Source organism: Miniopterus schreibersii, assembly GCF_964146895.1.
Source record: "Miniopterus schreibersii genome assembly, chromosome: 9".
Lineage (NCBI taxonomy): Eukaryota > Metazoa > Chordata > Mammalia > Chiroptera > Miniopteridae > Miniopterus > Miniopterus schreibersii.
In genome coordinates, this window is record NC_138118.1 from 43,908,378 (window position 1) to 43,922,325 (window position 13,948).

The window sequence follows — 13,948 nt, forward strand, 5'->3', positions numbered from 1 at the left end:
CTATTCACAATTTTCTGAGGATGAATTGTGAGGAATTCACACCAAGAGCCAAAGAAATATTTGTAGTACTTTTCTGTCCAAGGCAGGAGTGACTCACATTCATATTTATCAAAAAGAAAAAGCAGTTCACTAAGCACTCGTGCTCTGGCAGTTTTCCCAGATGGTTTATTGATTCATTCTTTACATTTTAGCTTCAGTACTAGAAGTTTCTTATGTTTCAGAAGATGGATGCGTGAATTCATGCTAAAGGACTATTTTAGGGACAAAGACAAAGGAACATTTTTAAAAGCAGACTCTTCTGGGGATTGTGTGAATTATTTTTTCAGTTTTTCTTTCATGGAGTGACAGAAATCAGGTAAATTAGATGTGTTCAAAGAACAACTGCAGCTGTGTGTCGCCCAAGACTCACAGATATTATTGTACGACGTCTGGGAAGTGCAGTTGTAACTTACATATTTTTCCCAAAGTGTCGATTTTTCTAAATACCCTTTGGGCAGCTTAAGTCTAAATCTTAATATTGTTTAAATATGTTTCTATATTATAGGATGAATAAAATATTTATTTAAAAGAAGTTTTAAAAATCAGGTTCTCCAAAGTGTTGAAATGTTTGTTTTCAAAAATTTGAACAAGCGAAGTAACAGTAGCTCAAAAGTTAACATTTAACCTGGTTTAATTTTTAACATTTCCTTTTCCCCAAGAATGACAATTAGGTTTTGAATGCCACCTGCTCTCTCTAAACCATCTAGTTTTAGCTATTTTGTGATGGAAGTGGCCTTTGGAAAATCTAAACGTGTCACTGAGGCAACTCCTTATAACTTGTATCCCCATCCCGTCTAAGGCATCCATCCTGCATGTGTGAATACCTGGGGATACGAAGCAAGACTGTAGAATCCAACATGACTGCTGTTTCCCTCTGGACTGCACGCATCCTAGAGAGCCCATCGGCCCACCTGTCATACATGTGCTTTAAAGTAACGTTGCTGTGTGAAGATTGTTGGTTAGTCTTAGTCATTTGTCACACCACCTGCATTCAGCTTTTGATTTTAAATATGGACAGATACTGTTAAGTATCCAGTCACAAAAAGTTTAATACCTGTAGTGCACACAGCCGTAACCAGTTAACCTGTATTTCTTGTCATATCAGATCTGATTTCTTACTCAAAGGTTTTCTAGCAAAAAATGAGCTTGTAGGGTTTCATAAGAAAAAACTCAGGTAACTTTCACTGCAGTGTATATAACATTTAATTTTTTTGTTTTTAAGATCCAAGAAAACATTCTTGGCCAAAATCTAGGGGAAGTTACTGCCACTTTGTACTGTACAAGGAAAACAAAGACACCATGGATGCTATTAATGTATTGTCCAAATATTTAAGGTTAGTATCTTGTTCTTGTGCCTATACAAAATCAAAACACGGAAATTTATTTTCCTCTTTCCATGTTAATGAAAAAGGAGCGGGAAAATAGGCAAACAAATAGCAAATATGCCTCCCAGTTATAGTTTTCTTAGATAGTAGGTGAGTTAATTATTTTTAACCTCCTTGCGTATTGCCAGTGATTCAAGGTGAAAATTCTGTAAGTAAATAGTTCACACATAGTAGAGAGCAACCAGTCTGCTCAGCTGAACATAAAAGTTGACTTTTTTCCCTGAAGCTTACATTTTGATGTGGTTGCAGAGGTTTACTTTACTAAACTTTAAGGAGATAGACTAGATCGAAAACCTGAGACCAGTTGGATTTCCTCAGAGGAATGCAGATAAAGCAGAGATTAGGTCTCTGAGGATGGGCCAGGTGCTGAAGAACTTTTTTTTTTTTTTTTAAGAAATGGGTACAGGCACCACAGCAAATCTTGTGCAATACAAATTTGCTTTCTAATATATATTTAACCGAGTGTAAACATGGTGCACAGTGTGTTAATTTGTTGTGGCTTCCATTACAAAATACCACAGATTTAACAGACTAATTTTCTCACCATTCTGGAGACTAGAAGTTTCAGGATCAAGGTGGTATAGGTTTGGGTTTTTTCTCCTTAGCAGAATGCCACCTTTCCATGTCCTCACATGGCCTTTCCTCTATTGTTGTGTCCCTAGAGTCTCTGTATGTGTCCAAATTTTCTCCTCTTACTAGGATACCAGTCAGATTGGATGAGGGCTCACCCTATGGCCTCATTTTAACTTAATCACCTCTTTAAGGGTTTTGTCTTCAAATGCAGTCGTATTTAGAAGTACTGGGAGGCAGGGCTTCACCATATGAATTTGGGGGGCAACACAGTTCAGCCCATAGAACACTGTACCCAATCAGGTAACATTTTCTTTCCCTCTGGTTGCTAGATCTCTAGAAGAGAGTTGGTGATGCCTTGTCTATACCTGAGCCTGGGAGGATAGACAATTCCTGATGGGAGGGTAGACAGTCAGGGAGGGAGTTGCTCTGAGATCTGGCTTGAGAATTGTTCAGAGTTCAAGAAATTCTTTCTGTTTTTCCTCTGGTTAGTGTGGAGCAGTTTTTATAAAATACGTCTTAGGAAACTAGCTTACTTATATCTTCATAGTAAAACTATTCAGATCCCTGTTTCAGCATTTGGCTTTTTTATACAAAGAAATAGCATGTATATACATAAAGTTCACATCATTATCAACTTTTTAAAAATTGAAGATAGAAGATTTTCAAAGTGGCACATCATATATATATCTAGAATGAGTTTTTCTTTGCCTTCACAGCTATGTAATGTAATGCATTGCCTATGATCAATAGGGAGTACATTATTTCCTTTTTATTACTGTTTAGCCAAGTCTTTGAACAGCATGTTATTGATTTATAGTCACAAACGTTCTAAGTCAAGCACTGCTAGGAAGGGAGTTGTTCAGGCATCATTTACTTTCTTATGTTGCATATTATGTTTTCCTGGGTACATTTTTTAATTGTTTCTCCTTATTCTCTTAATATGTTAATGATTTTAAGTATATTTTGAATCTTAAATTATAAAAAATATGATTTCCTACTGGTATGCAAATTCAGGTGGTTTTGTTTTTGTCTTTCCAGAGTCAAGCCAAACATATTCTCCTACATGGGAACAAAAGATAAAAGGGCCATTACTGTTCAAGAGATTGCTGTTCTCAAGTAAGTAGAAAGTACATATTGGGGTTCATATTGCAAAAATCCCAGCACCACCTTTCAGAGTTCTCAAATTTGCTTTGTGGAGTGTACGTCTTCAGTCTTTAGATGGTGTCTCTGCCTATTCAAAAATTATTTTTCTGGTTTTTTCTTTCTTATTTGTATTTTCTAATGCTTTTACAGAAAACAGGTATTTTTTGTGTAATTTTTAAGGGGTTTCTGTGGTAGAGCCAAGAGAATAGTACCTATTTCTCTCTCTTTTGTTCGTTCATTATTAAATATAAGTTATTTAAAATTCAATTACAAAACAGGGAGTGAGCTCTTATTACACACTGCAGATAGACATGAAAAAGATGGTCTCTGATTCTGAAGCAGTTATTTAATAGAGCAGACAAGTAAATCAGAACTTGTCACACAGTGAGATTAATGCTAAAATAGAGGTATGTTGGTGGTATTAGGGTAGATCTGACAACAAAACATGAGACTTGTCCTTGGGGGGCAGCCAGGGAAAGCTTTCTTAGAAAATGGGATGCTAGAGTTTTAATCTAGATCAGGGCTTCTTAGTCTCTTTACTGTTGACATATAGGCCAGATAATTCTGTTGTGGGGGTCATCCTGTGCATTGTAGGACATTTAGCAGCAGCCCTGGCTGCTGTCTGTCCCCTACATGTCGGTAGCATTTCCCCGTGCCTCTTACTTGTGACAACCAAAAATGTCTCCAGACATTGCCATTTTCCCTTGAAGAGCAAAATTTCCCCTGGTTGAGGACCACCAGCCTAGAAGGATGAGTAGGAATTCCCTGGGACGGGGGCGGGTCTAGGGTTATTTGTTCAAAACTGAGAAAACAGCTTGTGAAAAGACACTGAAAAGGAACAGGTAACAGCACATTTGGTGCCTGGCAAGTACTTTAGTTGTGTGGGAGCACAGCAAGAAATAAGGCTTGAGGGGTAGGCAGAATCCAGCTTCTGGAGAGCCCTACAAGCCGTGTTCAGGATGTTGGACTTGACCTTGATCTACACAGGGGAAGTTGTGTTTAGAGGCAGGATTATGGGTTGTGGGGATATTACCACGTTCTGAGGAGGAACAGGAGTCTGAACCCAGTTGGTTCAGTGAAGGTAAAAGGGAAAGGATGCATTCAGCTCTGTGGGGTCAGACAAACTCAGGCTTTCATCTTAGTGTACCCCTGAGGTAGGAATGCTGGGAGGAAGAAATAAAGGGGCAGGAGGAAACTTGGGGATGATGGATATGTTCATTATCTTGAATGTGGTGATGGTTTCATGGGCTTATTCACATATTAAAACTTGTACATTTTTCATATGTACACTTTACCTTGTGTTAATTATAATTAAAAATAAAGTCATTGGTGCTTACTATCCCCACTTAAAATAAATACATATATTTACTTGTAATTCCCCTATCTTTTCATAATGAATCTGAGGTGGCATCTCCTCTTTACCACACAATCTGGCTTCTCTCCCATTAGTTTTCTAATTCATTGAAATAATGTCGAGATTGAGCTCCGGGTTTCATCACAATGGATTTTCCAGTCCTTTTCTCGCCTGACCTGAGATGGTGGTGTGCTGTAGTAGTAAAGCAGAGTGAGAACGTGTTCTCTCCATGACTTTGCTAGCAGTGTGCAAATGTGGATGTGTGAAAGAGAGCAGGAGGACACACCTGAAGATGATGGTGCGCCTACCTTCCTGCCTTATCTCTTTTTCCTTCTGTGACGCATGGAATGTGGTCATCTGTTGAGAGTGAAGTGGGCAGGAGTGGAGAAGGGAACTTGAAAACAGTATGAAGATTAGAAACAGCCTCTGTGGGAAATGGGCCAGGGCTGACCAGAAACTGAAGAATGGGAGAGCGACGGGCTTGAGGGCTTAGGCTTCCCGTACTCTGTGGATGTGGGACATGGAAGGTTGTTGCCTTCTCTTTGATATCTAAAATATTACTATAGTCAACTCCTGTTCTTTCTGGATGTCTCTGTGAACTTTTCACCTAAATTAAAACGTAAGTTGGTTAGTTTTGTTTTTAACACAGAAGAAACCAGGTAGAAAATGAAAGTTCTGCCATAATTGTACTCCCTCAGAGATTGCCTTGTTCATAGCTTATTATATTTTTTGTGAGGACTCTTTTTTCCCCTCATAAACCAAAATATTTATATAAAGTTCCTCTCTTGTGAGCAGTAAATTATGCATTTCTTTCCCTGTTAATAAAAATATTATAATACATAGCAAAAGATATTTAAATATATGGATATATCCTAATTTATCAACTATTACTCTATTTTTGAATGTTTACATTGTTTCCCATTTCTTCCTATTATAAGCAATTACAGGACAGACATATTGTTGACTGAATATTGGCACACATCTATGATTAACTTCATTAAGATAATTTTAGTAGTGGGATTACTGATTTAAAAAAATTTTTTTTAATGTCTTTATTGATTTCAGAGATAGAAACATCAATGATGAGAGTCATTGATTGGCTGCCTCCTGCATGCCCCCTACTGGGGATCGAGCCCGCAACCCGGGCATGTGCCCTGACCAGGAATCGAACCTCAATTTCCTGGATCATATAGGTCGACACTCAACTGCCAAGCCACACTGGCTGGTTAATGTTTGTTTTTTAGAGAGAGGGAGAGGAAGAGGGAGGGAGAAACATCGATGAGAAAAACATCAATCGGCTGCCTCCTGCATTCCCCCTACTGGGGATTGAGCCTACAACCCGGGAATGTGCCTTAACTAGGAATCAAACCAGTGACCTCTTGGTGCATGGGATGATGCTCTACCAACTGAGCCACACTGGCCAGAGCAGTGGAATTACTGATTTAAAGGGAGTGTGATATTCTAGATTTTATGTTTTTGATAGCAAAGCCTAATTGCCCCAGAGAAAGGTGGTACCTATCATCTTTATTCTGCTTCCCCAGAATTCTCCCAAGTATGTGTTATAACTTTTTAAAAAATAATTTGCTAATTTGAAGGTCAAAGAAAAAGGCACATCATTCATTTCTATTGCATTATATGATGTGAAATTTTTGAATATTTGGAGTGAAGGTATTTATTCTCTTCTTGGTCAGCCACCAGGTGTCACACTTTATCACAATGCTAATCTGTCTTCAGACCTTTGCTGCCTTTATCATCTCCTGTTGACTTAGTAAGAAACTGCATTAGACCTAAATGTTGGCCTTTGGAAAGCACATAGCACTTATCTCACGGATGCAGGCTACACCCTTAGTTTGCTTAATGAATATGTGGGGCTGGGCAGATTGGCCTTTCCCGTGAGAACTGTTGAACAGGATAAACCCACTCTACCATGCAAGGATTTTCATTATTGCTGAATCGGTCAATCCTGAGGATAAGCTGCATTTCTTTTCAGATTCATGAAACTCTCCAAAGTCACCTAGTAATTTTAACAGGATCTCAAGCAGGAACCCCCTCATTCAGAATGACTTGTTTGTTTTCCTGCCTCTCCCTGCCAGTCTCCTTTCTGAGCCTGAGCCAGTATTTCCCTGGCTTTGTTAATAAAGGCTTTTTGTGCAACATGCTGCTTAAGTTGGTGTTTAAAAGTGAGATTGTTATTCCCAAATTATTCACAGAATCTGCTATGAATTTACAACCAAAAAGTTTGATTCAGGGTCATCAAAATTAAAACTGAATAGTTTTGTGAAGATACTGTCAACTCCATTTCATCTGTTCTCCGGGAACAGCCACACCAGCAAGAACTGAGTGTACCTCTTGCTTTCTGCTATGCCAGTGGGATTCAGAAACACGTCTGTTGTATATTCAAGAACAGACAATAGAATACGATTCATTCAAAAAAAGAAATGAAGTACTGATACATACTCCAACATGGATGAATCTTAAGAACATTATGTCAAGTAAAAGAAGTCAGACACAAAAGGACACCTGTTATATGATTATATTCTTATGAAATGTCCAAAATAGAGAAATCTATAGAGACAGAAAGTAGATTAGCGGTTGCCAGGGGCTGTGGGAGAGGGAATGGGATTAATAACTACAGGGTTTCTTTTGGGGGTGATGGAAATATGCTAGAATTAGATAGTGGTGACAGTTGCACAGCCGTGTGAATATGCTAGAAACCACTGAATTGTGCACTTTATAATAGTTAAAATGAAAATTTTTATGTTAATTTTGTCTCAACTTTTAAAAAAAGAACAGCATTGTCCGGCACGTCCATGGCTATTAGGGAGCAGTCTCCAGAATGTCTCCAGAGCTGCCAAGTTGCTGCCTGTGTGATTCCTTTTTGCCTCCTGACTCTTATATATTCTGTTTGTTTCTATAGAAGTAGTTATTCACCAGAGAGGGTTATGTCCTCCTAGGTGTGCCTCACTCTCTTCATCCTGATCCTCTACTTTCTGGTTTCTTTGGGATATAGTTCCTGGATTAATTTATGCCCTGTGGTTCTACCGTTGTTCTGAAGTCGAGGACCTGGTGCCTCAGATTGGACAGAATTGAGGGCAGAGAGGGAGGGTAATAAAGTATGAGTTTCATCCATTTCCTAACTTCCCTGGCTAGCTTTTTTCATTTTATGTAGGGTGTCCCAAAAAATGCATACACACTTTAACAGCTGATAACTCACCTGATTTTCACTCCTTTTCAGGTTTAACTGATTTGAAATAGTGCATGAAGCCAGACTAAGTTTTGAACAAAGAAAATTTATCCTACAGTGCCACTAGATTTTTTTTTTATGGGGATACATAAAAGATAAAGTTTACAGTACAGAACTGGCAACAGTTGACAAATTGAGGGTACACAAATACTGAACAAAATGATTTTTTTTAAAATTTCTTCATTGTTGAAAGTATTACAAATGTCTCCCTTTTCCCCCCATTGATCCCCTCACCATGCACCCCTCCCCCCAGGCCTTCACCACACTATTGTCTGTGTCCATGGGTTATGCATACGTGCATATAAGTTTTTAGGTTCATGTCTCCCCACCCACCCACCCTGCCTTCCCTCTGAGATTCGTCAGTCTGTTCCATGCTTCTATGTCTCTGGATCTATTTTTGAACAAAATGATTCTTGATGTTTGTGATTCCATTGCTTCCCATTATCAGCAGTGCCTGGACCAGAATGGTCATCAGTTAGAAAACAGACATTAACAAAAAAAAATTATTCATTTCTGTAGATTCTTTTAAATTTTGAAAATAAACTCTATGTTAGTAAACACTGATTTTATAATCATTCAAAGTGTGTATACATTTGGGGGAGACACCCCGTATTAATGAGGCAGTGACAGATTTTTTTCCTCAAGAAATTTGGTCAGGCTGCTTCTGCACATGTTGAACCAGGAAATAAATAGGCCAGTAGGTAATGCATTAAGGAATTGAGTATCTTAGGAAGTATGGGGAAATTTTCAGCAAAGAAACAAGAATTCTGAGAGAGAAAATCGCAAGCTGGATTTATATAGGTAAATTTTAAACAATTTGTTTGCCCTGGCCAGTGTGGTTCAGTTAGTTGGGTGTCATCCTGTGTACTGAAATGTTGCCAGAAAGGTTTGCTGGTTGGATTCCCAGTCAGGGCACACGCCCAGGCTGTGGGCTCGATCCCCGGTAGGGGGCTTGCAGGAGGTAGCCAGTCAGTGTTTTGCTCTCACATCGATGTTTCTCTCTCTTTCCCTCTCCCTTCTCCTCTCTCTAAATATCAATAAAAATATATATTTAAAAAACAATACATTTAACTCAGTAACAGCATATTTTTAACTAGGGAGTAAGATAAAATTTTCCCCCATTAATCTTTCCTGTAATTTTGGGACTTCAGAGTCTTACACCTCAGGGGCTGTTTCTATGACTAGCCACTTGGTTCTTTAGACCAAGCACTCTAGGGCAGAACTCAGCCTTTCACGGAGGTCCAGTGCCCAGGATCCACAGCCCAACCCTCCCCACTCTTGTATTTCCAGGCAAAGCTGGACCATGGCTCCTCGTAGCCTGAGCCAGCAGGAATGAGCTCAAGGACCAACGCTGAGAAGCACTGACAGAGTTTAGAGTAGTGAAGAGAGAAGTGTATTCTTCAACAGAGTGAAGCACAAATACCCATTTGTCTAGCAGTTCTCAGAGTAGATGTCTTTTTAGAGGAAATGTGAATTTAGAAAAAGTTAAAAAGCACTTTCTTATACACAGTGATGTGCTATGCAACATGATTTGTAATGAAAAATTTTTTTAAATGACCCAAATTGGAGAATCTTAAATAAAATGAATGGTCAAATAAATACAGTAAACCCTCAATTTAATAAATTTCAGATTCAATGGAAAAAATTTTGGGTCTGTATGTCATATGTGAAAATTAACACCCTATTAATTTTTAAATTCTTTTAACCAAGATTTGCTTACAGTTAAATTAAGTTTATTTTTTGTTATTTTTAAGAAATTTTAGTGAATAGGCCATATGTTGGAAAAAATGCTGTAGTAATTTCACCAACATATATCTACAGCTATAGTCTACATATTTAAACCCAAGAGTCACCACTCGTAAACATTATTCGTAAATGATTAGCACATGACCACACCACTTTTGTGTGCAGTAACTGGTTTCAGTTCTTGAGTGGCATGACTTTCTGCAGCAGTTTTAACACTGCCGACTGATGTTTCAGTGTGCCTCAAGCCACACCCCAGCCATGTGCATTTGTTTACTCCTGGTGACTGGTGAATGCACGCATTTATTAGACCTATTCAGTATAAATTTAAAATTACAGTAATACATAACTGTACTAATACATAATATAGAAAACTTTTCTGTGAAATTAAACTTTTCAGACATACTTAATTTTAATTACACAAACAAGTCTACATAAGTAAAAACAGGTTAACTTATTTGTTAATTTTTTAACATACGCATTCAGAAAACTTACTTTATTATATAATGGACTTTCACTTTTAACAGACACCCCCTTGCCGAAATTAGTCCATTATATGGAGGTTTTACTGTAAGTAAATTCCAGTTGAGGAATTATTTTTTACTATATTAGATTATTTCTAATTAAAAAACACACAAACCTCTTTACTAAGGTAGAGTTAAGATGAATACTGGCATAACAAAATATAAAAATATTTTGCCTGGCTGGAGTGGCTCAGTTGGTTGAGCGTCATCCTATGCATGGAAAGGTTGCCAGTTCAGTTTCTGGTTGGGGCATGTGTGGAAGGCAACCAATCAATGTTTTTCTCTCACATCGATGTCTGTCTGTCTGTCTCTCCTTTCCTCTCTCTTCCTTCCTCTCTCTAAGCATGTCCTCAAGTGAGAATTTAAAAAAATAAAACAAAAATTTTTTAACATGACAAAATACAAAAATCTCAATTGAAAAGCTAATGTCTTATTTAATGGTGAAATACTAGAAGCATTTTGTTTAGAGCCAGGAACGAAATTAATGAAGATGACCAAACTTATTATCACTATTTATTCTTTTTCTAGACATACTATAATGCAAACAAAATTGAGAAATAAGTGGTGTAAAAATTGAAAGGGATGTGGCCATATTGTGGTTTTGTCAGTGACGTGATCATTTCTACTCAAGGGATTGATGATTAAGAAGTATACAAGATAAGAAAGATTAATGTACAAAAATCAATATGCAGACAATAGACAGTTAGGAATTATCATGGAAAAAAGAAATCTATTACACAGAAAAGGGTAAAAAAAAAAATACCTAGAAACAAACATTTTTAAAAGTCTACTGTCTCTATGAAAAGTTTAAAATACTATTGAGAAACGTAAGACTTGAATAAATGAATGATATAACTTGTTCTCGGATACATGTCTTTTTTTTTTTTTAAAGATTTTTTTTCTATTGAATTTGAAAGAGAGGAAAGGAGAGGGAGAGAGAACCATCTATCAGCTACCTCCTGCACGCCCCTTACTGGGGATTGAACCATAGCCCAGGCATGTGCCCTGACAGGGAATCAAACTGAACCTTTTGGTGCATGGGACCACGCCCAATCAACTAAACCACACTGGCCAGGGCCATATGTCTTTTCTTATTGAATAAATGTGTAAATTTATGTTGATACTAATAAAAATACCAGTAGAATGTTTTGTTTTGTTTTGTTTTGTTTTTATCTAATCAAACTGATCATAAAGTTAATGTGGGAAAGTTAAGGTGTGAAACCAGCCATAAAAATTTTGGAAAAAGTGACTAATTAGGAGGATTAGCTTCAGTATGTATTAAAGCACATTACTGAAATATATGCTTTAGCAGTTAAAGCAATTTGATACTGGCACAGAAATAGGTAGAATAATTAGACCCAGATACATCCACAGATTTAGTATGTATTCAAAGTAGCATTTAAAATCAGCAGGTTTGATTTGTTGAGTTTAGTGAATGGGGTTGAGATAACTGAGTAGCCATCTGAAAAGAAAATAATTAAATTGGCTCTTTACCTCAGTTTACCATTCTAAATAAATTCTAGGTAGATCAAAAATTTAAACATAAAAACACAGCTGTATTGAGGCCTGCGCAGGTCCTAACCTATCCGTGGTTTGGGGTTGCTATCTGCCTCATAAAGCAAAGTAGAGTGTTTGTCATCTGGGAAGACAAAGTTGTCTTTTCCACTGATAAAACCTTCTACATAGTTGGTTTTGGCATCTTCCAGGATTGGGAGGGCAGAGACTGAGGCCTCATGAGTCTGGGTTTTCAGTTGAGGTAGAGAGAGGAGACAGTGGTTATAATCAGAAAGTCCAGAGTAGGGTATAGTTATCTTCAGAATGGGTCACTGTTAACCCCACCTTGGATTCATGACAGTCATAGGTGTGGATTCCTTAACAATACAGTAATAATAATGTAGTTTCTAAAATAATGATGTAGTTTCTATTCTTTTAAATGTGGCTTCAAAGGCATGAACAATAGCAAAAAGACGTGAACAGATCACAAAATATATAGGGATAATTTTTTTTTTTAAATATTTAAAACTTTCCATGTATCTTTAAAATCTTGATACCTGAGATTAACCCTAGGGATTTCTTTCTCATACTGTGGCCACAGCTCCCATCCCAATTCAGAAAACCCATACTGCCACATGTTGGCTTAGAATGGGCTGCAAAGGCCTATTGTGGGCAAGGCACAGAAGTCTTATGGGGATGGTAGAGGAGGTATGTGTCCAGTGGGCCTGGTTTGGAGTTGACAAAAATGTTCAGGCTTCTTTCCAAGTTCTTTCACACGATCTCTGGACCCCTGAACAGATGGTTCTCAACCCTATCAGATCCAACACTCTCCTTTTCTAAGGCAAATTCTAGAACTCCCCCCTTTAATAACCTGAAATGAAGTTCATAGATCATGTAAGCTACCTAAACCCATCTTAAATGTTATATAAAAGGGGAGAAATAAAAGGAAGGTGTTTTGCTAAAACAATTCTTAAAATACAACTAAATGAACAAATCAATGTAACATTTTATACATCTCTGCTGAGTGGAAAAGTGGCAACACTTTGTCAGATAATGACAAAACCTGTTAAAAAGCAGCAGCAAGCACAGTATTGTTACACACACATATATATGTAGATCTATAAATATAATGTAGATATGTATTTTTTGTAGCTAGGTCCTGGGGGCAGTATTTATACTTCACAACATACCTTTAAAAAAGAACAAAAGGCAAAAAGATATATATGATGCTGTTAATTTAGAATGCAGATCCAGCTGGGCCAGCACAGCTCAGTTGTTAGAGTGTCAGCCCACGCACCAAAAGGTTGTGGGTTTGATTCTCAGTCAAGGGCACGTACTTCGGTTGCAGGTTTGATCCCCTGCCCCAGTCTGGGGCACATGCGGAGGCAACCAATCGATGTGTCTTTCTCACATCCCTGTTTCTCTCTCCTCTCTCTCTCTGCCTCCCTCGACCCCTTCCACTTTCTCTAAAAAATCAATGGATGCCCGACCAGTGTGGTTCAGTGGTGGACTGTTGACCCGTGAACCTGGAAGTCACAGTTAGATTCCCAGTGAGGGCACATGCCCAGGTTTTAGGCTCAATCCCCATTAGGGGTCGTGCAAGAGGTAGCCAGTTGATGATTCTCTCTCATCATTGATGTTTTTCTCCCTTCCTCTCTCTGAAGTCAATAAAAACATATTAGGAAAGCATTCTTGAAGGGAGAAACAAGATGGCAGCATAGATTAAAACTGTACCCTCCGCCTCCCACAACCACATCAAAATTACAACTAAAATACAGAACAACCATCACTTAGAACCTCCTGAAATCTAGCTGAACAGAAGCCCTACAACCAGGGAACTGAAGAAGCAACGAGACCAGTAGGAGGGGCGGAGACACGGGCGGATCGGGGCTGAATCCGGGAGACGCTGCCGCGGGCCCACACCCGTTGCCCCAGTTTAAACCCGGGAGGGACATCTCCATGGTGGAGTTTCCCAGACGAGTGAGGGGTCCCAGCTCCACATCAGGCTCCCAGCCCAGGGCTCCAGTACCGGGAAGAGAAATCCTCACAACCTGGGGCTGTGAAAACCAGGGGGGACTGTTGCTGTAGGAGTCCCAAGCAGCTCTTCTTAAAGGGCCTGCACGCGGACTCAGACGCGCTCCCTGTGAGCTCCAGCACTGGGCAGCAACTTGAAAGGAACCTAACCTGGGACATTTGGGGAGGAACTAACTTGCCTGAAATTGCGGCGAGAGGTGGAGGGGCAGCTTTCTCCCAGGCAGAAGAGCTGGCAGAGGCCATTGCTCCTTTGGTGAGTGCTCCCTACACAGAGCCAGCAGGCAGGTGCCATATTTGAATCTCCAGCACCTGACTCACACCTTTGGCTCCACCCCGTGATTCCCGGAGGCCCCACCCCTCCCTACTTGCAAGCTCATCCAAGCCATTTCCAGTGGCTTTTCTATGCAAGTGGCCT

The 13,948-nt window shown here is 38.9% G+C and overlaps 1 protein-coding gene across 3 annotated transcripts in view; it reads left to right on the top strand.

Annotated features, from left to right (window-relative positions):
- The window catches only part of PUS7 (pseudouridine synthase 7), a 73,918-nt gene that overhangs the window by 25,043 nt on the left and 34,927 nt on the right, over positions 1–13,948 (top strand). For all 3 annotated transcript variants that reach the window (XM_081147557.1, XM_081147558.1, XM_081147559.1), the window contains exons 6-7: positions 1,262–1,373; positions 3,036–3,113. In XM_081147557.1, the coding sequence (XP_081003683.1) occupies positions 1,262–1,373; positions 3,036–3,113 (190 nt within the window). The remainder of the gene's footprint in view (positions 1–1,261; positions 1,374–3,035; positions 3,114–13,948) is intronic.